This window comes from Amblyomma mixtum, chromosome 4 (genome assembly GCF_055824585.1).
Source record: "Amblyomma mixtum isolate Tamu chromosome 4, ASM5582458v1, whole genome shotgun sequence".
In the NCBI taxonomy this organism is placed as follows: domain Eukaryota; kingdom Metazoa; phylum Arthropoda; class Arachnida; order Ixodida; family Ixodidae; genus Amblyomma; species Amblyomma mixtum.
Genome location: NC_143015.1, coordinates 153,736,838 through 153,764,586, shown reverse-complemented (window position 1 = coordinate 153,764,586; position 27,749 = coordinate 153,736,838). Strand labels below are relative to the sequence as shown.

Genomic DNA, 27,749 nt, shown 5'->3' with positions numbered 1-27,749 from the left:
ATCATCATCATCATCATCAGCCTGACTACGCCCACTGCAGGGCAAAGGCCTCTCCTATGTCTCTCCAATTAACCCTGTGCTTTGCAGTTGCCGCCACTGTATCCCCGCAAACTTCTTAATCTCATCCGCCCACCTAACTTTCTGCCGCCCCCTGCTAAGTTTGCTTTCTCTTGGAATCCACTCCGTCACCCTTAAGGACCAGCGGCTATCTTGCCTTCGCATTACATGCCCTGCCCAAGCCCATTTCTTCCTCTTGATTTCAACTAAGATGTCATTAACCCGCGTTTCTTCCCTCACCCACTCCGCCCGCTTTCGATCTCTTAACGTTACACCTATCATTTTCCTTTCCATAGCTCGCTGCGTTGTTCTTAACTTAAGCTGAACCCTCTTTGTTAGCCTCCACGTTTCTGCCCCATAGGTGAGGACCGGTAGGATACAGCTGTTGTATACTTTTCTCTTCAGGGATATTGGTAAGCTACCATTCATGATCTGAGAGAACCTGCCATATGCGCTCCACCCCATTCTTATTCTTCTAGTTATTTCCCTCTCATGATCCGGATCTGCGGTCACTACCTGCCCTAAGTAGACATATTCTCTTACTACTTCCAGCACCTCGCTACCAATGGCGAACTGCTGTTCCCTTGCTAGGCTGTTGAACATTACTTTGGTTTTCTGCATGCTAATTCTTAGCCTCCAATATAAGGAACACGTTTTTAAGCTTCCTGCATTTCACATACACACTGTGTTCTTTATCAGAACCACAACTCAACTGATAACAGACTTGAGACGACCTTGTGTGACTCCATCTGAAATACAGCCGCACAGGTAAAAGATGTCAACACACACTTCATACACTACTTAGTAAAATATAACAGAGCAGACTATGCATACAAATATTTTTTTATCTGCCACAGCATTCTGAAGCCATAAACCAAAGAAGAACATATCTCAGAGACGTAGCAAGAAGAAATGGTTTAAAAAAAGTGTATCCAGTGTGACAGTGAAGCATACAAAACGGGTATCATGTGAGCAAATCTCACTAAATCCGCCAAAAATTAGCCAGGCCCACTCACCTGTGACAAGAGGAACAAGGAGACTATGCTGCTGACTTTCTTCCGGTCGTCCTGCAAGAGGTCACGGCACCCAAAGTCACCAATGAGACTACCTATACTTCAGCTCATAAGTTCCCAGCAGCACTATGGAAGGTAGTTATCTCCTCAGCCGAACAGGAGAGCGCATGAAACGTGTCATATGCTCATGGCTGACACAGATGTGATCAGAAAAAAGTGGAAATCAATGCTGTCTACGTACCACAAGAGTATGCATGCTTAACCCTTTGAAGGTTTTTGCCGTATATGTACGGCGGCGGTTTTCTGTCCCGCAAGGTCTTTGCCGTACGGGTACGGTTTCGAGTTCGTTTGAAATTTTGCGCCAAAAGAACCATGCGTGCTCACTGGGGGGTGCTGCCGCCTCTTAGGACTTACAAGAAGTGTTTGAATTTTGTGCTGCCGTCTTACGGAGATAAGCAGAACTTACGTCTAGCTTTAGCGCGGCGGCACAGACTGCGGCAACACTCCTCTTGTAGTTTGGGTTTCGCCGCGTGATCGCAACGGAGTCGCGCGAAATTTGAGTTTTTTTTTTGTCAGCACTATCTTGCAGGGGCTGCCGAAGTTGATTTCTATCTTTATTGGCGCTGCTCCTAGCTTGCTTATCACCTTTGCTCGCGAGGTATTCTCGCTCTCTGCGGCAAAGCGCCTACACGGTTTTGATTCCGCCGCGGGATCGCAACGGAGTCGCGCGAAACGTGTTTTCTCTTTTTGGGCACTGTTTTGCAGAGGCGGCGGAAGTTGATTTCTATCTTTATTGGTGCTGCTCTTAGCTTGTTTATCACCGTCGCTCGTGAAATTCTATTGAACATTTTCCAGTTGTGAGTGATGCTGTCACCAAAGTACTGTTCCTAATTTTTTTTACTATTTATTCTCGATTATATACATTTTGTAGATTCAAGACCCGCAATAAAGTAATTTGACCACCTCGGAAAGTTTTCTTCAAAATAATTCGACCCTCAAAGGGTTAAGCACCCTAAATGTGGAATGTTACACTTTTTCACGTTCGCATATTCAGTTCAGCATATGCAAACAGAGACAATGATCATCTCAGCTTCAAGCTTTAACAAACAATCATCGTCTAAGCTTCCAACTTCAAAAGCATCAGTTGGAAGCAACAGGCAATGGCCACACTATGCGCCACCCATACCGGATGGACCATAGACCAATTTAGGCTAGCAAACCAGGTGTCATGTGAAGTCCCACTTCCGGTCTGTGAGGCCAATGAGTGGCCCACGGACTGAAGCGTGCCAGAACCTTTTTTTTTCTGGCGGGGCACCCCGGACTTTTGTCCATCATGTTATTGAACGCAGCATGGTGAAAAGCGGCATGCATGACTAATCCCCTTACCACCACTTGGTTGCAATAGGCGGATTAGGCATGTGCACAGCCTTTTGTTCTGCTTGGTTCAATAACATGGCAGTCAAAGGTCAACGGGCCAGGTGAGGACCTCACGGGCTGGACGTTGAACGTCACGTGGTGGGCGATCCACGAGCAAGAACTGGTCGGTGGTCCACTGTCCGAGTCCCTCTCAACCAGTGACATCATCATCATCATTATCAGCAACAGCAGCAGCCTGACTACGCCCACTGCCGGGCAAAGGCCTCTCTTATGTCTCTCCAATTAACCCTGTCCTTTGGCAGTTGCGGCCACCGTATCCCTGAAAACTTCTTGATCTCATCCGCCTACCTAACTTTCTGCCTCCCCCTGCTACGCTGGCCTTCTCTTGGAATCCACTCCGTTACCCTTAAGGACCAGCGGTTATCTTGCCTTCACATTACATGCCCTGCCCAATCCCATTTCTTCCTCTTGATTTCGACTAGGATGTCATTAACCCGCGTTTGTTCCCTCACCCACTCCGCCCGCTTCTGATCTCTTAACGTTATACCTATCATTTTTCTTCCCATAGCTCGCTGCGTTGTCCTTAACCTTAAGCTGAACCCTCTTTGTTAGCCTCCACGTTCCTGCCCCATAGGTGAGTACCTCTAAGATTCAGCTGTTGTATACTTTTCTCTCGAGGGATATTGGTAAACTGCCATTCATGATCCGAGAGAGCCTGCCATATCCACCTCACCCCATTCTTATTCTGCTAGTTATTTCCCTCTCATGATCTGGATCAGCGGTCACTACCTGCCCTATACAGACATATTCTCTTACTACTTCCAGCACCTCGCTACCAATTGCGAACTGCTGTTCCCTTGCTGGGCTGTTGAACATTACTTTGGTTTTCTGCATGTCAATTTTTAGCCCCACCATCTGCTCTGCCTCAAACTCAAAACTACTGCACACATAATTCCATCTTCTGATTAGCTGTATTGTTTAGGTCACAAGAAGAGCATTAAAGGTGCACTGAAGAGGAATCTGAACTTGTCTTTTTGCCGCGGGAACTCGATCTACACGTTCCGAGCTTTCTTAGAAACTGCGATTTACTGCCCTCTGTGGCCGATTTCCCCAATTAAATCGAATTAACGTCCGGCTCCCGCCTTTTTTTTTAATTCTGCCTCGTATGGTGGGCGGAGTCGACCAACGCGTGGAGTGCCTTTCAGCCAGTCCCGCGGCGGCTTGCCGCTCTGCCATTGGCAGAGTAATATGTAGTAGTCTGTAGTAGCAAATAGTCCGCGCGTATTTTTATTTCTTCGGGCTTATTTTGCGGCTATATTAGCTGCGAATGAAACTATTTATTCATGGAAACCTAAAAAACAAAATAAAGCGAAAGCAAAGCCTCCACGGGACTGGGTGAAAGGCGCTCCACGCGTTGGTCGACTCCGCCCACCGTAGGAGGCAGAATTAAAAAAAAAAGGCGGGAGCCGGACGTTAATTCGATGTAATTAGGGAAATCGGCCACACAGGGCAATAAGTGGCAGTTTCTAAGAATTCTAGGAACGTGTAGATTGAGTTCCCGCGGCAAAAAGACAAGTTCAGATTTCTCTTCAGTGCACCTTTAACAATGAATTACTTTCATGTTGGGAAAGAACAGTGCGCAGTGGTCCTGAATGTTAGTAGAGCTTCAATGCAGACTTTAGCTGTGTCCAACTACAGGAATCCATATTTCTCGTGCATAGTCTAAAATGCCCGTGCCCACCTTCTCGGGCAGTCTGGAAACGTGGCTGACACTGGCTGCCGCCAGGGAATAAAAAGAAGCGCAGCTGTGAAGTGGACACTCACAGCCAGGCAGGGGTGTGGTCCCTGGACGAGCGAGTACACGTACAGTGGCACCAGCAGCCGGTTGAGCAGGTGGTCGGTGAGAACCGCGTTGAGGGCTTCGATGCGGAGGCAGAGGATGTCGTTGACGTAGTGCAGGTGGTCCAGGTGCTCGGCCACCAGGTCCGAGAGACGCGTGCTGTTGCCGTGTCTGCACGCACGAAGAGATTATTTATTATTATTTATTTATTATCTACACATACTGCAGTCATAGAGACCAAGCAGGGGGGCAACATTCAAAAAGCAAAAATAATATCAAACACTACGCAAATCCAGCGTTCCAGCAACCAACAAAAAAGAAGACAAAACAGAGGGCAATGATATTGTTAAGTTTACACATACAATAGGACACTCTTTTCAAAAGCAGCAGCATCCTGAGCCGAAAAGACATTTGCTGGCAGTGAGTCCCATGTTGTGATTGTTCGGGGAAAAAATGAGTTTTTGAACATATTTGTGTGTGCAAAGTACGGAGTAAGGTTATGGTTGTGGCTATTGCGTGTCTGTCGTGTAGAACGGGGGGATATATAGGGAGCAGCATTAATATTAAATTGACTAGAGTAAAATGAGTACAGAAATTTAAGCCTTGCGAGTGCTCTCCTTCTTTCTAGAGTGGATATGTTCTTCGTAGACATCAGAACGGATGGCGAGATAGAGCTATGGTAAGCGTTAAAAATGAAACGGACGGCTTTTCTTTGGATCATTTCAAGTTTCTTTATATCCTTTTTTAAGTGCGGATCCCATATGACAGAAGCATACTCAAGTTTCGGATGAATTAGTGTGTTGAAGGCAAGTTGTTTAAGTTCAGAGGGAGCGTGTTTTAATTTGTGTCTTAGAAGGCCAAGGTTTCTTGAAGCAGACGAGCAACACACATGCACTTTTTAGCAGCAGTGGTGGCTTATTTTGGGGGAAAAAAAAGAGAGGTTGTGGTAGCTGCAGTAACTGCCACATTCTATTCATACATGAGTCCCATACAAGCTACACACTGCCAACACTCAAGCGCATGCTTACAAATGCAACCCCCCCCCCCCCCCCCAACCCATCCCCACTGGCTCCATGCAGAAATCTACACTTGGCAATGAAGAGAAGTCTACAGGAGCAGAGCATCCGTAACCGTCGCTCCGGCAAATAGTTCGGCTTCACGACAGTGCGCCTGGCCGCATGGCGCATTGCTGTCTGCGCGATAACTTCACTCCATCCCTGAAGTGGCTGGCGCCATCTGTGGAAGCTTGTTGCAACTAGACATGTACCAAACAAATTTGTCACAATCAAGGAAACTTTTCTCTGAGTTCCTACACTGAAAGCTGGCAGTTATGTTAGAAACATGCCTTAAATAACAAATACTGACAATATACTAGGTTGTCATCATCATCATCATCATCAGCCTGACTACACCCACTGCAGGGCAAAGGCCTCTCCCATGTCTCTCCAATTAACCCTCTCCTTTGCTAGTTGCCGCCACCGTCTCCCCGCAAACTTCTTAATCTCATCCGCCCACCTAACTTTCTGCCGTCCCCTGCTATCTGCTTGCCTTCTCTTGGAATCCACTCCGTTACCCTTAAGGACCAGCGGTTATCTTGCCTTCGCATTACATGCCCTGCTACTAGGTTGTAGGGCATACTAGGTTGTAGGAGAAAACTAATAACTGCAAGTGGCGACTGTATTCCGCTGCGCAGGAAGACAGAGCATGTCTCAGCTCCGTAGCTACTGCTCCAAATGCACGTTTAAACACAACAGCGTTAATCAACAGATCAAGGCCAGTGTAGTATGCCCCGTTAAGTAAGCACAAAAGATCGTAAGGAGCTCGCACAGAGAAGACGACAAAGAGTGTTCAGCGTGACCTAGTTCAACAAGCGTCCAACTGTGCGCGGATGTACACACCAGACGACAAATGGAAGCGCTTACTCGGCGTGCATGACGCAGCTGTCCAGTTCAAGCACGTGCTTGCCGATGAAGTAGACGAGGTTGGAGAAGTAAGGCGCAGCCGTCCGATCACGAATGAACTTCAGCATTGCCCTGTCCTCGACTGCAGGGCAGGTTGGGGGTGAGCGGGGGAAGGGTGGAAGAACACACCATAGGCGACACATGTCAAAGGAAGTGACAATGCCAGGGATACTGTGCCAAGACTATTTCAGGGAAAAGGGTCAGTGCATACGCAAAACATATACACAGTGGTGCCTTCCAATATAACGTTTTTGTGTACCATTCGTCTGGTATAAAGACTCACACTTTAGCTTATGCACAAACTGCAGGATATACAAAAAAAAGACTCCAAGAAGCGGAGGAGGACTTGCAGGAATACAAGTAGCTCTGAGTGTGGACAGTGAATCTCTCACTGCGGTTGCAGATTTCCAGAAGGCACACCACATGAGGCAGAAGTGGTGGCAGTGGCGTGTTGACCCAGAAGATTGTCATTTTGAGGAAATTTAACTCATTTTACTAGTAGGACAGCAGTAAATTATTTTTTTACGAATGTATCCCGACATTGACAGACCCTGTACGGACAAATTTTACATATTCTCATCTCATTAGATGTTCACTTCCATCCCCACAGTTTTTTCACAGATGCCCTAGAGTGAAAAACATCCACGAAGGCTGTCAAGTTTTACAAGGAGAGTACAGTCATGCCAAATGGAACCTGCAATGTGTCAACACTGACACTAACATCACAAGTTTTCTTTCACATGCAGTTTACTATTTAACAAGAAACCATCAGAAATCCTGCACATACAATGAAACTCTCGTAAATTCAAACTCACTCAATTCGAACAGCGTGCTCATTCAAAGTTAACACTGTAGGCTGCTTCAAGTCTATAAAAAAAGGCTTCTGTTGATTCAACTCAGCTTAACTCGAACAAATTTATGGTCATCTCAGAGTATCTATTATCACACATGAGCCTCTCCATTTGGTTCTTATCAGACACCACCATTTCCTACATCTCAAATCCCAATTCCTTGCTCCCTAAGCTACCCCTGCATTATGAATGTGACCACACACACACGCACACCGCAAATCATCTTACCTATATCTGCATGCAAAATAAAAAAAAGAAAAAACTTTGATGCGACACACTGAAATATGTGGCATGTGCCTCACAATGAGAGCAGGTAGCACTTTACAAAACAAAGGCAAATATATTGTGTATTATGCCGTACTTGCCAAGGTGCAGTGCAGAAAAAAAAACATACAGGTGCATACACAAGAGACAATGTGTGCACACTGAAAACTGATTCAAGCAACTATTTTCGATCACGTCAGCACACGGCAGCAAAATGTTTCAGCCCAGCGCCATCACCACCATGAGCCAAGCCATGTGTACCGCATAACAAAGGCCTCTTCTAGGGGTGTGCGAATATTCGAAATTTTCTAATATAATTCGAATATTATATTTTCAGTATTCGATTCAAAATCCAAGTATTCGTGTTGTTTTGAATATTCGATACGACGCGAATATTTGTATCTAGCCGAATATTCTATTGCGAGCACCGGCGTTCATTTCGGTCCGCAAGTCCTATCGACAAAGACATAACATGGCGGCGCCCAGAGCAATGCGTAACGTTGGGCCATGCAGTAGCTTACTGCACTGGTGAGCTTCTTTGTGCGAAGCTGGTATGGTCAGAGCTGTGCACGAAATACCTCGCAATACGAGCCAGTTCAGTTCCAATTGAGAGGGCATTATCTGTGGCTGGAGAAGTCGTTTCAGCTAGAAGGGAACTACTACTTCTGCTTGACCATGTGGAGCAGCCGGTTTTCCTTCACGACAACTTTTTATGTTCATCCCAGCAACGCGCTTTTGTGATTATGGCAACCTAGCCTTGATCAATGCTGTGTACTAGCCATCTTCTGATATTTCCACTCTTCTAAGAACAATGTTTGAGACTGACACTTTTTGAGCAGACACACACACCTTTTGTGCTCATTTCATCACTGATAGTTGAACTGTGATGTTCTTGGCTGCTCAAATAAATGTTTTGTAGTGGTTGAATGCGTCTGTCCTTGATTATTCGATATTCGATTCGATATTCGGAACCAAGTATTCATATTCGATTCGTATTCGAAAAATTTGATATTCGCACACCCCTAGCCTCTTCCCAATGACTTCCATTATTCTTGTTTTACAACAACCACAACCAATACTTCAGCCTGTTTCCCAAGCCTGTCATTCTCATCAGACTCTCAGATGACCTCAACTAACAAGCATCTTGGCATGAAAGTGGTATGACATTACATTGAGCCCAATAGGAGACAGACCGGTGGCCAGCAAAAACCACATTTAGTACATCCGGTCCCACACTATAAGCGGTTGTGTTATAAGTGGTCTCCCCTGTATACCATGCCTTTTGCTTGAGGCATATGAATAAGCTGCTTTTCATAATTCACGTTGCATCAGAAGACTTCTGTGCACTAACACTGGCTTGAATTGTTTTCAGACAGAAGACTACGGGCTGCTGAAGTTATGCACAGCAGTCCGTTCCCGCAGTATAAGAGCTCACACGTGTCAGCACCAGAGCTCTCAATATAATACCCACTTACTACAATATGCACTGGGAGACTCTGTGGTCATTGTTTACACCGTAACCCACCAGTCATTCTCTATGTAGAGTCAAACAGTAAACAACAATGCGCTCTATCAGGTTTCAAAACCAAGTTTCTATATGAGCAGCAAATAATGCAGCAAGAATTCAAATGGACACAGAGCGTAGCAACAACAGTTGTCATTTTTGACCTTTGTGATGAAAGCCCCTACTTTCGCAGCTTTAAAAAGGATGAATTAAACTATTTTTGATTCATTACATCTAATCCTTGAATGTGAACACAAGTGCCCTTCATTCCTTTCTAATCTCAGATTAACAAGAAAGATCGAATTAAATAGCACAACCACAATGACATTACTGGAACCACAAAAGTAAGTTAATGTGCTGAAAGGAATTGACCTGACCTCAATAAATTAGAAGGAAACTGTTATATATAGTATATATATATATATATATATATATATATATATATATATATATAGTATATAATAGTAGTTTATAGCAACAGCTTGCCTGAGGCAGCCATAAAAACAAAAGCACACCAAGGAGTTAAAATGTAAAAGTGCCAGGGGACAGAGAAACATGCAGACGACGTCGATCAGATTCACACAAATGTACCAGCCGAACAAAAAGGGAAAAAAAAAAAAAGCTGGCTGCGACACCAGTAAACACAAGAACTGGGCCAGCAGGTGCCATGCAGACCGTGTGATTAACACTTTTACGTGGTGAGACGCCCCACACAAGGTATGACAGTGACTACGGTTGTCTGCCCTGCGAGCAGTTATGCTTACCACGTCCATTTTTTCTTTTACGTTTCGACTGCAGCATGCCTTCGTGCTTGCTGCTGGCATTAGCTTCTGCAAATGGATGGATTCCAAAAAAGACACGTCGTCCTAAGCTAGCTGCCCACTGGTGCTAAGTAACTAGAGTGCATCAAGAGCGTTAGTTTGCGTTAATGATGCCAATTAGCCGTTACCATCACTAACTTACACGTCAAGCGCATCTGTAACAGTAATCTATGCATAAATGACTCCTATTATGCCTCAACGCTGACCGTGTCAGCCATGCTTTATCACGCATCATCAAGCACAATAGATTCAAGCATGTGCCTCTAACATGAATATGCCCGAAATCTGCGAGTAATGTCTAACTGAGACAATCTAACACTCTGCTAACGCTGAATAAATTTGCGCTTCACAGCGACAACTAAAACTACGTCAAAACAACTTAGTTAATTTACTGCTCATTCAGATTAACTATTCTATTCACTAAGGTGGCGAGCTGTGCTGGTTAACTGCAGTTTAAAACTCGATTTAAAGCATCAGATAACCTACACAGAAATTTGCTTGCAAGCGCAAAGGACACAACTAACTAGACACTCTCTGGCTGAAAATGCAGGCGTTCTACCTACCTGCTCCTTCGGAATGGGCTTGACTAGTACCTTTCACGAGGAAAAGCCAGGCTAGCATTGGGATAACGAGCTACTTTCCCCTCAAATATGTATATATATATTAACAAAAATAACACAGTACAAACCCCTTCTTCACCTTACATGACAGCTCAAAGTGTGCATGCAGCCGATTCAACTGAGGCAGAGTAATCTCAAATGAACATGAATTACGGGAAACTACATCCTTTTCTTTTCACTACTTGACGCACAGAATTCAATTCTGCATTCTCTCCATCAAGCAAGAGCCGACATACATCTGAGAGACTTGAAAACCAACAAATAAAAGCTCGGGACTGAGCAAATAGCCTTTAATTCAAATTTGTAAATTACAATAAGGATATGGGGGATCTAGATAAGTTTGGAGAGAACGGAAAGTTCACTTAAGAGCGTACGTTGTTGGGCTAGTCGGTCAATCATGGTGAATACAAGGGGGGGTACTGCGCACAAAAAGACAAGGGCAAGAAGATAACACAACAAGCGCAGACTCGCGACTAACTTTATTTGAAAACACGACACTCCTTTTATAGTTTCAAAACTGTCACATCACACACATGATGAAAGCAAAAACCTGTCTTCATTGTGATACAGTTTGATAGAAGGGTCACTTACGCAATCTTTATCCTTCTGTTTGATGCAAAACGCCTCCGCCAACTCACGCGCCACCTGGTCACGGCTCCTCCTCAAAACTTTTGTATCTGTCAGCAAAGGCAGGCAAGGGTTATTGCGCTTAGCATCCGGGCATGCGCCACAATGCAGGGGTAAATTCGACCCTGTCCCTGATTTCATGGAAAGCTGGTGTTCCCTTAAGCGCTCATTCAGACATCGGCCTGTCTGACCGATGTATACCCTGCCACAGGTGAGGGGAATCTGGTAAACGACACCCGTCTGGCACCTGACAAAACGAGTGGTATGACGCTTCCCCTCACCTGTGGCAGGGTATACATCGGTCAGACAGGCCGATGTCTGAATGAGCGCTTAAGGGAACACCAGCTTCCCATGAAATCAGGGACAGGGTCGAATTTACCCCTGCATTGTTGTGGCGCATGCCCGGATGCTACACGCAATAACCCTTGCCTGCCTTTGCTGACAGATACAAAAGTTTTGAGGAGGAGCCGTGACCAGGTGGCGCGTGAGTTGGCGGAGGCGTTTTGCATCAAAAAGAAGGGTAAAGATTGCGTAAGTGACCCTTCTATCAAACTGTATCACAATGAAGACAGGTTTTTGGTTTCATCATGTGTGTGATGTGACAGTTTTGAAACTATAAAAGGAGTGTCGTGTTTTCAAATAAAGTTAGTCGCGAGTCTGCGCTTGTTGTGTTATCTTCTTGCCCTTGTCTTTTTGTGCGCAGTACCCCCCTTGTATTCACCAAAGTTCACTTACTTTGGGATCTTTACCTAAAATTGATCATTTTGAGCAACAAGCAAAACTATCGTTACACTATGACAGTACACCTAAGAAAAGCTGATCTGAGCTAACTCTCTTCAGTTATCAAGGCTTACACATACATGAAGAAGAGTCTCAAGTGTGTAGAAAACAGCTTGCAGACAATAAGGACTACTTCACCGAGTAAGCAGCAGGGGTCTGCATCACGTCAAGTAACGAAAAATAAAAACTTTTCGTAAAAACTACCACTGTTCCCCCTCACCTTTGAAGACGTTCAAGGTGAGAGTTCGGACAGCAATGCGGACCATGCTCTCGTTGTGGTTGAAGAACTTGATGGCCTCGGTGTACAGAGGAAAGTCGTTGGTGTGCTACGGATAGATGGACAGACAAAGTATGGACAAAGCTGCCGTGAGAAAAAAAATGCGGGTCTGCCAAAACAAGGTTCTGTGCAGTGCGGGACGTACAGCGTGCTGTAACAGGACAGGGAACACTTAACGTTATTTCATTTTCTTATTACTCCCTAAATGCATGCCGGTAGCCAGTTTAGTCCACAGATAATTACACACCATTGCTGTTTAGGGAGGAATAACTTAGTATCTAGTGCACATTTAGTCCTTGCAATTACTTCCTAGCGTATGCGGCAAAATGCATGATAAATGCTACTCGGCTCTGTACTGAATATCTCCCAAGTGTGTATGTAAATTTACTGTATTCAACTAGCGACAACCGCCTAAAAGTGACCTCAGCCTATTACGAAACGACCAGTATGTGAGTCAGCGAATGCTGCCCAAATACAAGAGGCAAATATATTAAGTTCGTATACATATAAACAATACACCTTCGCAGTAAATGTGTTAGTATGGGACATCAGACAATTATTTAAGTGATTACTTCACATGAATGCAAATCAGCCTTAACTGAGCTGAGTACCTCACCGATAAAAACAAGCAAGTATCATATTGCTTTCTTCAAATCAGACACAGCTGATGTGAAAGCAACATTGGCTACTGAAAACTATGAACAGCCCTACCATACTGAAGTGTACATACATCCCACATACACACAAACACATTTATATACAATCGCAATCAGTATAACCTGCAACACTGCAACGCCTGCAACATTCCGCATTTCATAGCAGTTGAAGTGGTAGTGGTAGGCACGAGAAAAAGCGTGACCTTTAATTGGCGCCTAGATGCTTGATTTCTGTTAATCCATATCTACAGACTAGTTAAGAACAGGTTTCTCATAGACAGTTTCACTTACACTGTGTAACCCAGTCAGCCTTCACTAAACTTCGTTGAGATGCAACTGTTGTTTCTCCTTGACGATCAATGACTGACCCTTTTCCGTTACCCAGTTACCTAAGCTTGATGAACGAAGGTTAGATCATGTCTTGCATGTTGCAGGTCATACTGAGCAAGGCTGTATATGCATGCACTTTAGACTTAGGCTAAAATATGCAAAAAAAAAAACAAGCTTCTACTAACATTTCAACAAGACTTGTTCAGGGACGGTGATAAAGACTGATTCCCAGCTAGAATGTAGTAAATAAAACTTTGCTATTTCTCTTTTAGTTGGAGTCAGTTTGCTTCATAAGCAGACTGATCTATGGACCTTCACTAGTCTCTACCCCCCCCCCCCTTTTTTTTTTCAGAAATTACACACACACACACATGTGTACATTCACACAGCCGCACGCACACACACAAGCACACACATCCTATACTACACAGTACACACAGTACACGTCAGGGGCTGCAAGTCCACGTTTTCCACGGCCTCTTCTGTGCTGTCCCACTTTCAGCAACAGAAAAAAAAAAAAAGCAACAACCAGGCAATGAATAATACAAAAAGAAAGGAAACCAAGCATAAAGTAAGTGAAAGCAAATCATAAAGCACTTGACAGGAACAGCAGGTTTCAGTCCTCATAATCGGTTCATGAAATACGAGATGGAAAGCAGACAGATGAAAACAAACGTCACACATGGATAAAAAAAAAAAAAAAGTTCAGCCTACGGATGCACACAGTCCTAACAGCGTATAGCTATGACAAGATCACTGCTGCTAGGCTGCAATACAAATGAAAATTCAATCTTTGAAAAAAATAGAAACGAAAAAAAAAAAAGGCCGACTGAATGCAGGTGCGTTCTGACAGACCAGGTAGAGTGTCACCTTGTTTTAGACTGCCTTGAACTCTAATGCACAATCTGCACCAGTAAGCCCTGCCTTTATTTAGGCACAGCCCAGACAGAGCACTCATTTCTGGAACACTTTCTAAAATTAAACCCCAAAACAGCCATGGATCCGGTTGTCTCCACAAGAAGTACAGGGTCCGTCAAAAGTTCCCAGGCCACATGGTCCGCTTTTAATCGGTATATCCTGGCACTTAAGATTCCGATAGAGCTATCGAGGTTCTCAGATGGTAGAACGATCCTTCTTCTATTCTCTACAGATATTTTGAGCTTCGAGGGTATCTCAACAGCCCAAATATGCTGCTCAAAAGCAAACCCTGTGGCCTTGGAACTTTTGACGGACCCTGTACCACACAAAAAAAAAGGTTAAATGTCAGCTACGTTCTAGCTAACACAATTCACGAAATGAATTAGGTAAGGAATGATGGCTCATTACATTTGACATTCAAATTCAAGCACAATTAACTTGCATTACATGTGCCTTTAAACCCCTTGTGGACTTGGCGAGCGAGGCTCGTCATTACCAGACTGTCATTTCTGGCTCATGACAAGTCCAGCATGTCATATGTTTTCTGAAATTTTGCGTCCTGCTTAAGGTAAGTATGGATACTCCAAAGCATTTTTTGGTTTGCCAACAGAGGGTAGCACGGGTACTAAGTGACCATTTTGGTGCCATTAAAAAAAAAAAAAATTACTCCGTTAAGAAGGGTTATAAGTGGAGTGGGTGCAATTGCTCAACGGCTTTACAGATGTTTGTTTCAGTGACCACCTGATATTTCATTACCAGCTTTTGCGCTTCTTTCGTACTTCGCCAAGAAAGAAGTCAAATCTTGTAGAATTGCTTTTCTCAGGTTCTAAATTTCTAACCACACAAAGCTGAAATCACGTGAAGTGTGGAATTTACAAAGTTCCTTCTTTTTGTTTTTTTGTGTTTGCGTGTGTGTATGAATGTTTTGTTTTGTTCGCAGACATTAATGTAGCACTTGCATTTTTTTTTTGTAGTGCACTTAAAGGGAAACTGCATAGGTTTTAGAAATCAACGAGTTTAAGAGGGTCGAATATGTGAAACTTGCAGGTAAAGCATGCGAAGTCTTTTTGGGCTCGCACTTGAAATAGTGAAGTAATCGCCGATTAAAATCCGGACGCCCTTCAAGCTTCTCCGCAGCGCACAACGCTAAGTGGGGGGTGCATGATGACGCCATCGAAGGTATCTGTACATTTCCAACGCACAAACGCCTGCTTTGAAGGAAAAAAAACCAACGCCACTGAAGGCAAACCCTGCCGAGAGTTGTTTGGCAGCGTCTAACGCGTCAGGGTAGGGTGTGGCTGACGACAGCGGTAATTTGAAATCATACCTTCCGTGACGTCACGCTGAGTTTTCCTGCACTCCTCCAGTGCATTGAGGAGAAGCGCACATTTCAATCGTCGACTACATCACTATTTTAAATGCTAGTGAAAAAGCACTTGGCTTTACCTAGAGTCTACATAGATTTGAATCCTTGAATATCACAAAATTCTCAAAAAAGTGCTGCAGTTGCCCTTTAAGTACACTATACACTGCCACAATACAAAATACACTATTCAATGTGGGTTCGTGCTACCACATCTGCAAACACAATCCCTCAGCGGCGCCTGCTAATAACGCAGCTCACAAGGTACATTCATGCTCTTAGAGGATGTTGAAGATCAGCTTAGGCCATGGCTTTGTGGTGCTGGCATTCCCCTGCTATCTGGGAACTCAACCCATTAGAAAGTTGGTACACCTAACGTGACTTGTACCAGTTGCAATGTGACAAGGCAATTAATAAGGAAATGCGAACGGATGACAGTGTTGCCTCAAATCTCGAATGGAGGACTGCACCTCAAATGACGCAGCCAAGGTTTGATTTATGGTTTATGGAGGTTTAGCGTCCCAAAGTGACTAAGGCTATGAGAGACGCCGTAGTGGAGGGCTCCGGAAATTTCGACCACCTGGGGTTCTCTAACGTGCACTGAGATCGCACAAGTTGGATACACTCATTGCACGTGCAACCAAACAAGAGACACTTCTTCCTCACCTCGTTGTAGAAAAAGTGAATGGTGTGATTGTTGAGCTTGAGGGAGAGGGTCTTCAGGAAGGATATGTAGTACGCCATCACCTGCAATGAGTTCGACAAAAAAAAAAAAAACCTGTCCACAGATGTCTGCACATAGTAGTATGACTTTTTTTGTTTTTTGTAGTACCGGGAACAAAAACTTCCAGAATGTGTGAAAATCACACCTAGGCGCACAGATACCCCATAAGAAAATGATCACCTCATCTGACTACCAGACATACAAGCATGCGAGTCAACCTTCACTTTAACAAGTGGAGTCTCAAGTCGCTGGACAGTGAGGCAGGGGCATCGGCTTCAGTTACAACGTGCACGTCCTTACAGCTTTAATCCTTGGTAGTGCGTGCAACAGGGTTTTAATTTTAATTTTAATTAATTTTCTTCACCACAAAGCACATAAAGGCAGTAACCCAACAAAACTTGAGGAGAAAAAACAACACAAAAGCGCCTGTTTTCCAAACTCCGTGCACTTACCTCCTCGTCCGAGAAGTCAAACTTGTGTACAATGATGGAGTTGACATGGTTGTTGGACAGAAGATAATCTGAAGTGAGCAAAAAGTACAAAGCTCTTCGTACAAAATATTTGTTGTTTTTTCCTTCAACATGACTCAGCACAGCCGACCCCACAGCAGTGTGTAAAGTTGAAAATAGAAGTCAACCTGCCAGTTGCAAACTTCTAAGAAGAATGGGTAACAGCTTAAAGTGCACCATACACCCCACATTTTAATACATTTTAATACTCTTTCAAGTATGGTTACAGAACAGATACATAACTTAGGTCATGATCCAAAAGCCGCAAATTCTGAACAAGTCCATGCTAACTAAACTAATGACAATGGTTCAGTGGCCTGCACTATGTGGCAAAAGAGCACAAATTGAAAGAGACATATAGATGATAACATTTACAACTAATCACTGAATATGCGTCATCCTGCTGTTCTCTAGTTTTCTCTGTTCTCACAAAGAAGCCTCCTAACTGCAGTTTTTAAGAAACAAGCAATCATTAATCTTTGAGCAATGGCTACATGACGATGACTAGTCTTTATGGCCCAAGAGCAGCTCAGTCTAAAGAGCACCATAACTAGGGCCCGGAAATTTAGGCACTAAAGAACCTCGAAATAGGTAGGCATCTAGGCTCTAAAAAATATTGAAATAGGCGCTATAAAGCAAAAATAGGCGCTTTGAATAATACTCTTTATTCATATGTTCAAGATTTGTAAGTCAAGCACGGAGCGTACGCAGTCCTATACTGAAGCAATGAAGCAATAAAGCGCATTATCAGGTTTTCGAACTTGAAGCTCCTTCGGTTTTCGCTAAGCATAGCTTTGTACTTCAAAAGGCTTCTTTTGAAGTCACGTTAGTGGCGCGAACCTAAAACATGAGAGTTGATAAAGGCTTAGGCCTTCAGGTGATGTGGCCGTATCGTCTCCGCGTAGAAAGTCTCTGATTTGGGAAATTGTTTCTAGGCATCTGTTTTTTTCTACCAATTGTTGCATCTTCGTAGAAGCAGTAGATCCCTTTCCTTCCAGTCCCCGATGTGCTACTTCTGCCACTACCTTCAACGATTCATCTATTGAGAGTCCAGCCTTTTCCAACTTTGTCATCCTTTCCGTCAGTGTTGAGAAGTTTGCACTAATGTATGTCAGGTCTCTTTCCAAACCCGCCTCTTGCTACACTCCGAGATGAACACTTCGGTATACGCTGCGTTCAAGTTACAATTCGGTAAAAACGTTCGGCGAGACCTGCGCCTTTTGTGCGTGCGCCGAGGACCAAAGTGTCGGATTTAGGCATTTATAGGCAAAAAATGCGGTTAAGTAGGTAGTATTTACTAAAAAATGGCAAAAAGGCAGGCAAGTGCAAAAAGTCCCCCGTTTAGGCATTTATAGGCATGTTTAGGCGAATGCCTAAATTTCCGGGCCCTAAACATAACACAAGGTACTTTCGTCTATGTAAGGTAGCTGCATTCAGATCCATTCTCCAAGCATTTCACCCCAGAGCAACCGAGCACCCGGCCAGGGTAAAGCTTATACCCACTGTATCACCGGTGGGTACCCGGTGGCACTGGGGATCGAACCCCGCGCCTACCCGATACGAGACGGGCACTCAAACAACTAGGCCACCGCTATGGAAGCGATGGCTACAGGTCACGAATAAAGTCACTCTACAAAACTGGCACACCAACAACACAACCGCATTTCTATACGTCCACCGTAACTTGAAGCCTCAAACTTGTGAAGAAAAAAGCCTGCAATGCAACAGGATTCATTGAAACCAGCGGCGATTACTTTGTTAAAGCACTAGCCTCAGTGAACAAAAATTTTTCCACCACGCTTTTAGTGCAGTTGTCAAAATGAGGAATTACCAGGAAGTCGCTTTCTCTTACCAAATAACTCTAATAATTCTCTTACCAAATTCTAAATTGATCAACACCACAAAATAAATAAATTAACAAAATCCCCTGTGCCCCTTGGTTTCTGTGGCTGTTGGCTTCTGTCATATTTATAACGAGCCCCTCATTCCCCTTCCCTTGTTTGCTTAATTGCTTAGCGAGGGCCTCGGTTCTGGCAGCCTTGACGCCATAGGAAGCATAAGAGGGTTCTCACGCAGCTTCCACCCTCTCCGTTCGATGACGTTCTACGTCACACCTGCGGTAACTCAGGACGTTCTACGTCCGCCGCTTATGAACGTGGGTGGCGCTGATGAACATTCTCAAGGTTAGGTTACTTGTAAACATGAATACCCCCGAAAACAGAAGATTTGACAGCCGTCGCCATAGCTCAGAGGTAGAGCACCGGACGCGTAATTCGGAGGTCGTGGGTTCGGATCCCACCGGCGGCAAGTGGTTGTTTTTTCTTCTGCTTTTCTAATCAATTAGCTTTAAGTGATAACATATTCAGTAATATTCTAAATTGATCAACACCACAAAATAAATTAATTAATTAACAAAATCCCCTGTGCCCCTTGGTTTCTGTGGCTGTTGGCTTCTTCCCTTGTTAGGGTAAGCTAGGTCAGCCACGCAACACGTTCTTTGCCAAATTAGTAAAAAAAAATAATTCAAGAGAAATATGCAACATTCAATGTAAAATAACACAACATATGAAGGGAACATCGATTTAATTTACTCAGTTAAAACGAAAGCACAGGCTTACTGGTAGTTCTTGGTACAGAAACAGAAAAAATCAACAAGAAGCGCAGTATAGAATCACAGCACCAAGAAAGGCACCCTTCAATAACTTTGTGCAGGCTCCAAGAGTTGACGACTCCCGCCTGACGACAGTGTTTTAACTTCCATCTTTCTCATGTATGCCCCAACTTATTCTCCATGTTCGACTTGCACTAACTTGTTCAAACTGAACGCTTGTGGAAAATTGCAGCGCAGCAGTAACAAGGACGAGACGAGAAGGATGCAAACACAAGCGCTGACTAACAACTGTGTTTTATTGCTCTGAGCCAGCCTATATAAGAACTAGGCACAAAACAACAAAACAGAAACCAACACATCACCTCACGCGTTCGTGGCACGATTATCGGAATTGTCTCCCGTTCCTCCAATCTTTCGTCCTAACATTGGCGTTCAGAAATGGCATTTCTTTTTCACTAAGGCGCACAGAGGGGTTGCTGATACACATTAATGTGCGCATTTTGATATCGCCAGAGCTTCTACTATCAACCTCGTAGTAAATTTCAGGTTCTTCTTTCTCGCACCAGTGGTGCCCCGCCAGAGACGGTTTGTTCAACTTGAAGACTGAAGCTATGATCTCTGCACCAGGGGTGCTCCGTCAGAGACGGTCTTGTGAGGAGTGGAGACGCAGGGGTAAGGCGAATACTTGAAGTTTTATAAACAGAAATTTACAATAGATACAAGTTCAGGCACTAGAGACAAATTAGACGGCAAAACGATACAATACAACAAAAAGGGTGGAACTGGCTAACACTAGGGGAGGCCCCTACTCGGCATAGCCGAAGATGCATAGCATCTCACCTTAGCGCAGAACCTTGCTTCCAGCTGTGGGGCCTGGTTTTAAAGCCCTAAAGGCCCGGCCCACATTTCGTAGCTTCCAATCATGTTGTGCTCTCAACATGATTGGTTCTTCAAGGGCATGGCCAGCCCTCCGGCTTCAACAATTGGTAAAACCACCCTCTCCACCACTAAATAAACATAAAAACAAACACAAATACACATTCGTGCCAGCACGTGCGCAAATCGGTTCCGCGGGGTGGGGGGGTACACCCGTACTTGCCGGCGTGTTCGCGAGCGGCCGCGTTCCAAGAAAGGAGACGCTTCGCTTTGAGCGCCCCCAGCCGCGTTCCGATGACCCCGCATACACTACCAATCCCTTACACTCGTGGTGGTGTCCCGACACTTGCGAAGAATAACCGTTCGTCCTTGTTACTGCTGCGCTGCAATTTTCCAGTATGCAGAACCAACTAGCCAGTCACTATGTTTTGAACGCTTGTGGTGCCACGTTTCTCTCTTCTCGTCTTCACTGATCTGTGTTGAATGCACGGTGAGGGAGGGGCAGGATGCGGGATGCTCACACAGGGACGTCTCGTTGCGGATGTTCTCAAAGAGGATGTTCAGCGTCTGCAGAAGCTGGACGCACACGTAGCGGCCACACTTCTGCTTCATGATCTTGAGGAAGAAGGACAGCATGTTCTTCTCCAGGAAGAAGCTGCAGGTACAAAGGCACGCCAGTCACGAACAAGGAGCAAGAATGTCATGATGTCATCTGTATTACCCCTTACTGCAGCTTATAAAATTTCACCACTTTGACTGCTTCTGTGGCACTGGTGGCGTCACATATAATTGAGTACTAATTACTAAGTGACGGCAAATCACTAATTAATTGTTAATTACTGTTCACGACCGCCTCCAAGCGACAAGACCACCGCTTAAGGGGGGACACTGGTCTTAGGCCTATTTTCCTTATTTTTAGTCCAATCCTAATGAAGCTGCACCACCTTGCTCAGTTTTTTATACTGATTTCAGCAATGAAATTACCTTTCTCATAAATAAGTCGGTTGCCAAGATAACTTTAATGAGTCATTTATTAGTACCTCAGTGCAAAAAAAACTGCTCAATAAAACATCATTTTTAATCCATGGCTACATAGTATGGTGAGTAACGAGTGCAATAATCAAAGCCACTTTTCCATTTTTACCTTCATTAGCAATTTCACAGCACTTGGAATATTAATATACAAGGTCTGAATGTAATGCATCAGACCTTAACTGTGCGGAATTATAAACTGTGCGGAATTATAAATTTTTGAAGTGCAAGTGAACAAATCTGCTTTGATTATTGCACACACTGTACTGTCAGCTTCCCTTAGCAAGCAATATGACGTCTCCATCTGTCCTAGATGTTGAGATATCGACATAATAAGACAGCCTGATGTCCAAAATTTTCCATGCCATTAAATTGTCTGCTCCTGCATACATTCTGCCCACACGATGATCTGAATTTAATATCGTGGTCAAAATGCTAATTTCTAGAAGGAAAAAATTGGAGCAGTTAGAAAATACTAGCTGTAGATTCCATAAATGTCATTGTTTGAAAATAGATTTTTTGGTCATTTTTTGGTCTCAGAGACTAGTGTCCCCCCTTAATCGCTCCCTCACTCACTGGCCCTCTCTCTAATTACTTGAGTGATTAATTAATTATTCATTGATTCACTCTTCTAGCAAGACTACTACATCTATGAGTGAATCGATGAATGAATGAATGAATGAATGAATGAATGAATGAATGATCGTATTTTCCAGTGTATAAGATGCACCCCTGTATAAGACGCACCCGCCATATATGCAGGCTGTCATTGAAAAAGTTGGTATATAAGACGCACCCGTGTAAAAGACGCACCCAAGTTAACCAAGTTAGGCTAATGAGACTTAATTAAATACGTTTGCGCGACCATCGCAAAAAAAATGCACCATACCTATGAGAAATTCTTAAGCAACGCTAAGTGATCGAAAAAGGCAACACTCACGCCATACCCGCATACCCGCCCACGTTTTAGCAAAAAAAAGAAGGAAAACACGACAGAGCTCTCCCATATGTCCATAACAACATTTTACTTCTACTTAAAACCTTCGAAGTCTTTATCTTCAGATGCACTATCAAAAAGTTCGCCTATTTCTGGAGGCAATACGGCTAAAACACACACTACGTACACAGAGCAAACAAAGTTGCAAAGAGTGACTAAAAATGAACGCTGGCTTGTCTCGGCTTGTCTTGACAATGGTGAAAAGAGCGATTGTCACCATCTTTTGGCATTTCACATAACTTTTGCTTGGGGCCTCCGAAACGGCCGTGCGTTTGTTATCCCGGAAGTCGTCTTTCCGCCGTTTCATGATAAAGTTCACCTAAAAAAGTTGCGCACGGCGGTCCCCGTATTGAAGTATTAACCGTGTTACAACCGCATTATTGGTAGTGATACTTTTTTTGGCGAAAAAAGCTTGAGCATGAACCTGACAATTTCTGCACTCGCAAAAACAAAAAATTCACATATAAAACGCACCCTTGTATAGTATGCACCAGCAAGATTTTTGAAAAAAAAAAAGTCGCGTCTTGTACATTAGAAAATACGGTAATTAATTTGTTCATTAATTGATTCACTCGTAGATATAGTAGTCTTGCTAGGAAATCTTAGTAGGGTAGTTACAATAGTTTGCGTGAGATAAAAGCTGCGCAGTAGAACTGAGGTAGAACTAAATATTTGCAATACAGATGATCGCGTAGAAAAGGAAAAAAATGGTACATGAACATGATGTCATACAGCAAACAGCAGAAGACATTGTGAAGTGTGGAAAATGGCTTTTAGCAACACATCCACTACTTCTACTTGATAGATATGCATTGTAAATACAGTCCTTGCAAATGTACATTGTTTAAATCTTCGTATTCCACCCTTCTGAAATTTCAACAGGGAATTCTTACATGCGCGATTAAATGAACAAGCAGATTAATCAATGTACAAAAGGCATCTGGCAGCTGTGATGATGTCGTCTGCTCTCTTTCAGGGTCATGCGAAAGTTTTAAAACAGCATGAGTACTACACAAAGAAAGTGATCTTGAAACTAGTGTGCTTCTGTATTCGGGTACAAGAGAAAGATTAAAAAATCCCATTCTCTCAATGTATTTGTACTGACAAAGCTCATGCCTCCACAAACCTTACTGAACAGCAAGCTTCATGAGAAAAAAAAACAAATAAGTCAAGCCTGTCTGTTGCTGCTTATTTCCTAGCACCCCTATGCCAGGAAACAAAACTTGGTGCACTGAAGAGGGATCTGAACTTGTCTTTTTGCCACGGGAACTCAATCTACACGTTCCAAGCCTTCTTAGAAACCTCAATTTATTGCCCTGTGTGGCCGATTTCCCTAATTAAATCGAATTAACGTCCGGCTCCCGCCTTTTTTTTTTATTCTCCCCTATACGATGGGCGGAGTCGACCAACGCGTGGAGTGCCTTTCAGCCAGCTCCGTGGAGGCTTTGCTTTCGCTTTATTTTGCTTTTTAGGTTTCCGTGAATAAATAGTTTCATTTGCAGATAATATAGCCGCAAAATAAGCCCGCAGAAATAAAAATACGCACGGACTATTTGCTTCTACGGATTACTAAGTATTACTCCGCCAATGGCAGAGCGGCAAGCCGCCACGGGACTGGGTGAAAGACACTCCACGCATTGATCGACTCCGCCCACCGTACGGGGAGAATTAAAAAAATAAAGGCAGGAGCCGGACGTTAATTCAATTTAATAAGGGAAATTGGCCACACAGGGCAATAAGTCGCAGTTTCTAAGAATGCTAGGAACGTGTGGATTGAGTTCCCGCGGCAAAAAGACAAGTTCAGAATCCTCTTCAGTGCACCTTTAAGGACAACAAATAACAAGATCAACCTGACCTCCGTACCCCAGATACTAAAACAAAAGGCAGCTCCTGAAATAACAAAAAAGTTTAAGCTCCTGAAATAACAAAAAGGTTTATATGGTCATAAGGCGGCGACAATGCCATGGACAACTGACGATCAGACCAGCATGGCACTGAAACAAACTCTGAATGGGATGACTTTCGCCCACAAATAACTGAACAACTCGGCAGCGGCGATAGCAATGTGTGCATGACGAAATCACCGCCACTCTCAGCCATGCTCAATTTAAAGCTGACAAAGAACTCTCGAGATAAGACTGAAACTACCAACCACAATCTCAAATAACGCAGAAACAGTTGCCACGGCTGCAACAATTCCATATAAATCTGGCTGCATTTTGCGTCACAAACAAAGTGATAAAGCCACGTGCCAGCAGCTTCAAGCATAAACAAATGAACATCACAAAGCTTCCTGACAACATGGCCATGGAGGGAAAAAAAAAGAAAAAAAAACGCAGCGAGTCCTTTCATACTCTATTAGCTCAAATCATCCCCCCGTTCTTATTAGCAAAAAAACAGCACTGTTGATGCTAGATTTTTGTACTTGTGTCAACTTCAGCTGCACGCTGCCATTACAACCAGGTGGCAGAAGGGGCATAGATGCATGACTAAACAAGTGCATGGTCGCAATAGAAATATAAAAAAAAAGAAAGCTCACAGCTGCACGGAGACTGCCAACCCCATGGGTTTCAAAGGCTCAAAAAGCGCACCGCTGTATTTCCCTAGCTGGATATACACAAAGCTCACCTCTTGCAAAAAGACTGAATTACACCTCTCTGGAACTGAACTACCATTGTGTCTGAGTGCACCTACTGCAGGACACTCATGGTGAACTGAACTCATATTTTGGGGTGAAAGTTATTCAAATGTTTTATGCAGAATAAATTTTATGCCACTTGTAGTTACTATCACTGTACTTGTGTACTGTCATCCATGAGTTTTCAAAAACACGAACAGGATAACCGCAACTTGAAAATACGAATACAAAAACGATAACTCCTACAAAGAAGACACATCCTGCTTCCACTAAGAAGTGAAAATCAAACGTGCCAGCATTAATTCTACCTCAACTGATGTCTTCTTTGTCTTTATTTGCACCTGTCCATTACAGAAAGCTGCTGCAAAAGGCTATCATGCCTGATAAAGGCTTTTGCATCGGGTGACATTTAGCATACAGGTAAAGGAACGTCTTAGAAGAGCATTCGACAAGAGCACCTCCAAACAAATAGAAATCGTAAATATAGTATTGCACCGGGTCACATTAAATATGGCTCACACAGGATCACAAAACTAAGAATTTTTTGAGTGAATAAGTAACATTCCCACTGCAACTGTTTTATTAGCGTTTCTTTTTACTCTGACAGTAAATCCATGCAGAATTATAAATTTATTACAAAAAATTTTTGCAAAATACAAGCGGTATGTGCCTCAGACGATGAGTGAAAAAATACATTCACTCTTGAGGCAGTCACATCAGAATATGTGGAACTAAGGGGGTTAGTTACAGAACCCACAAAAAGAACAAAAAATGACTTAAGCAAATGTTGCACCTTGTATGCCCTCCTTAAAGGGACACTGAGGAGAAATTAAAGTTGGCTTGCATCGACAGAATACCAGCTCCTGATTACAAAAACGCCATTCATACTGACAACAAAACGCCTGTAACATAGAAAAGAGCAAGAACCAAAATACAGGTATCGCCGCCACAGGCCAAACTCGCAAGTACAAGCTTCATGGCGTCATAGGACAAACAGTGTTGCTAGAACCAATAGTTCTAGCAACACTAGGACACGAGAAGCTTCGAATCACTGAGGCGCAGCAAATGCATGCGCAAATCTCCTTGACGTCGCCAGATGGCGCCACGTACCCGATAGCTACGCGCGCTTTTGCAGCGCCGGGACCAATCAGCGCTTGCTCTCAGCGGTATGGGGGCTCCCGGTATTCCGCTAACGGTAACAAGGTACACGGTATGCTAAAGGCGTCTATTTGCGAGAACTTCGTTGACGACTTCGAGAACGGGAACCATTGTAACGCTGGCAAAACGCCGGTGCAAATGTAAACGAAGCGACGGCCACAAATGCCTTCAACGTGCGGCCGGCGGTAGCTTTCTTTTCGGCTGCTGCTGGGCCGCACTGCTGGCCACCAGAAATCACGGAGTCTGCGTTACGTCATGTGAATGTCATGCTTCACGTCACTTAGTTCTGTGTCGTCATAGCAGAATCCCAAGTTTGAATCAGAGCGGCGGGAAAAACTATTTGAACTTCGAATCCAAATTTCTTTGAAATAAATGCATCTTTCGCTGCCGGCCAAGTGGCAACAAAACCATGAAATGCCGAACTATCGGATTTTGCTATAAAAAAAATATTAATAGAGCTCTCCTCAGTGTCCCTTTAAAGACCTTAGACATACTACACTGAGGGACAGTTACACTCACATGATAACTACTACAAAGCAGCCTATTACAGCTATGATCTACTGCAAAAGCATTTCAGGAAATCCTGCTAATGATAAGATAACAGGTGAGACAAGTTAAAGGTGCACTGAAGAGGAATCTGAACTCGTCTTTTTGCCACGGGAACTCAATCTACACGTTCCGAGCATTCTTAGAAACTTCGATTTATTGCCCTGTGTGGCCGATTTCCCTAATTAAATCGAATTAACGCCCAGCTCCCGCCTTTTTTTTTTTAATTCTGCCTCGTACGGTGGACGGAGTCGACCAACGCGGGGAGTGCCTTTCACCCAGTCCTGTGGCGCTCTGCCATCGGCGGAGTAATACGTAGTAGTCCGTAGAAGCAAATAGTCCGCGCGTATTTTTATCTCTGCGGGCTTATTTTGGGGTAATATTAACTGCAAATGAAACTATTTATTCGCGGAAACCTAAAAAACAAAATGAAGCCAAAGCAAAGCCTCCACGGAGCTAGCTGAAAGGCACTCCTCGCGTTGGTCGACTCCGCCCACCGTACGAGGCAGAATTAAAAAAAAAAAAAAGGCGGGAGCCGGGCATTAATTCGATTTAATTTGGGAAATCGGCCACACAGGGCAATAAGTCCCAGTTTCTAAGAATGCTAGGAACGTGCAGATTGAGGAGTTCCCGCGGCAAAAAGACGAGTTCAGATTCCTCTTCAGTGCACCTTTAAGCCATAGTTGCACACAGGTTATGATGCAGCAAGCGTAAACTGTACAGGATTTATTACCGTGTTCTTTGGGAACACAACAGACTTCACTCAAGAGCCGCAATGCAAACCAATCGACTAGCACTCTGAAAGACAATGGGTAGCCTTGCCCTTGTACTTACTACACAAAGGAGAACAATTATCACGAAAATTTTATCGTGAGTCCCCATCCATTTCGTGCCAAATGATATCTTAGACACAAAGATAACCTTGGCTCAAATGAATGACGAGTGACCCTTCAACGCCGCCCCTGGGTGGACTGCTATGAGACAGAAAATATGAAGGCGGATAAAAGAAATGAAGTACGATTGACACGCAGCATATTTCAGCACCCTTTTTCTTTCATGAAATGACATCTCAAAAAAAAAATATGGCTGTTTGGCCAACTCCATGCATGCTACCACTCATACCATTACAAGTGACCTCTGGAACTAAGACAAGCACAGAAAAGAAACTTGAGTAAAGAAGGCCAGTTGGTAACCCATAACAGGCCCCAATAACCCCAAAGGACACAGGATGGTTATCTTGTTGTTGTAAAAGATTGTTGACGGGCAAAAAAAGTTCCCTGAACAGTTCGGCAACAACGCGCCGAAGAATACGCGCATCGACAAAGAGCAAACTAGCACTGCATTCTCTACCAATCTTTCGTCACATTTTCCACCTCATGTCTTGAGCGTATTTCATGTT

The 27,749-nt window shown here is 43.8% G+C and overlaps 1 protein-coding gene across 5 annotated transcripts in view; it reads right to left on the bottom strand.

The window, feature by feature from the left end:
• ema (C-type lectin domain containing ema) overlaps positions 1–27,749 on the bottom strand; it is a 93,054-nt gene that overhangs the window by 54,826 nt on the left and 10,479 nt on the right. For 2 of the 5 annotated variants that reach the window (XM_089588397.1, XM_089588401.1), the window contains exons 3-11: positions 20,501–20,634; positions 16,436–16,503; positions 15,926–16,006; positions 13,417–13,473; positions 11,936–12,041; positions 9,632–9,697; positions 6,210–6,330; positions 4,272–4,458; positions 1,074–1,124 (exon numbers count right to left, since the gene is read on the bottom strand). In XM_089588397.1, the coding sequence (XP_089444523.1) occupies positions 1,074–1,124; positions 4,272–4,458; positions 6,210–6,330; positions 9,632–9,697; positions 11,936–12,041; positions 13,417–13,473; positions 15,926–16,006; positions 16,436–16,503; positions 20,501–20,634 (871 nt within the window). The remainder of the gene's footprint in view (positions 1–1,073; positions 1,125–4,271; positions 4,459–6,209; positions 6,331–9,631; positions 9,698–11,935; positions 12,042–13,416; positions 13,474–15,925; positions 16,007–16,435; positions 16,504–20,500; positions 20,635–27,749) is intronic. The other 3 variants (XM_089588399.1, XM_089588398.1, XM_089588400.1) reach the window with 3 other exon arrangements.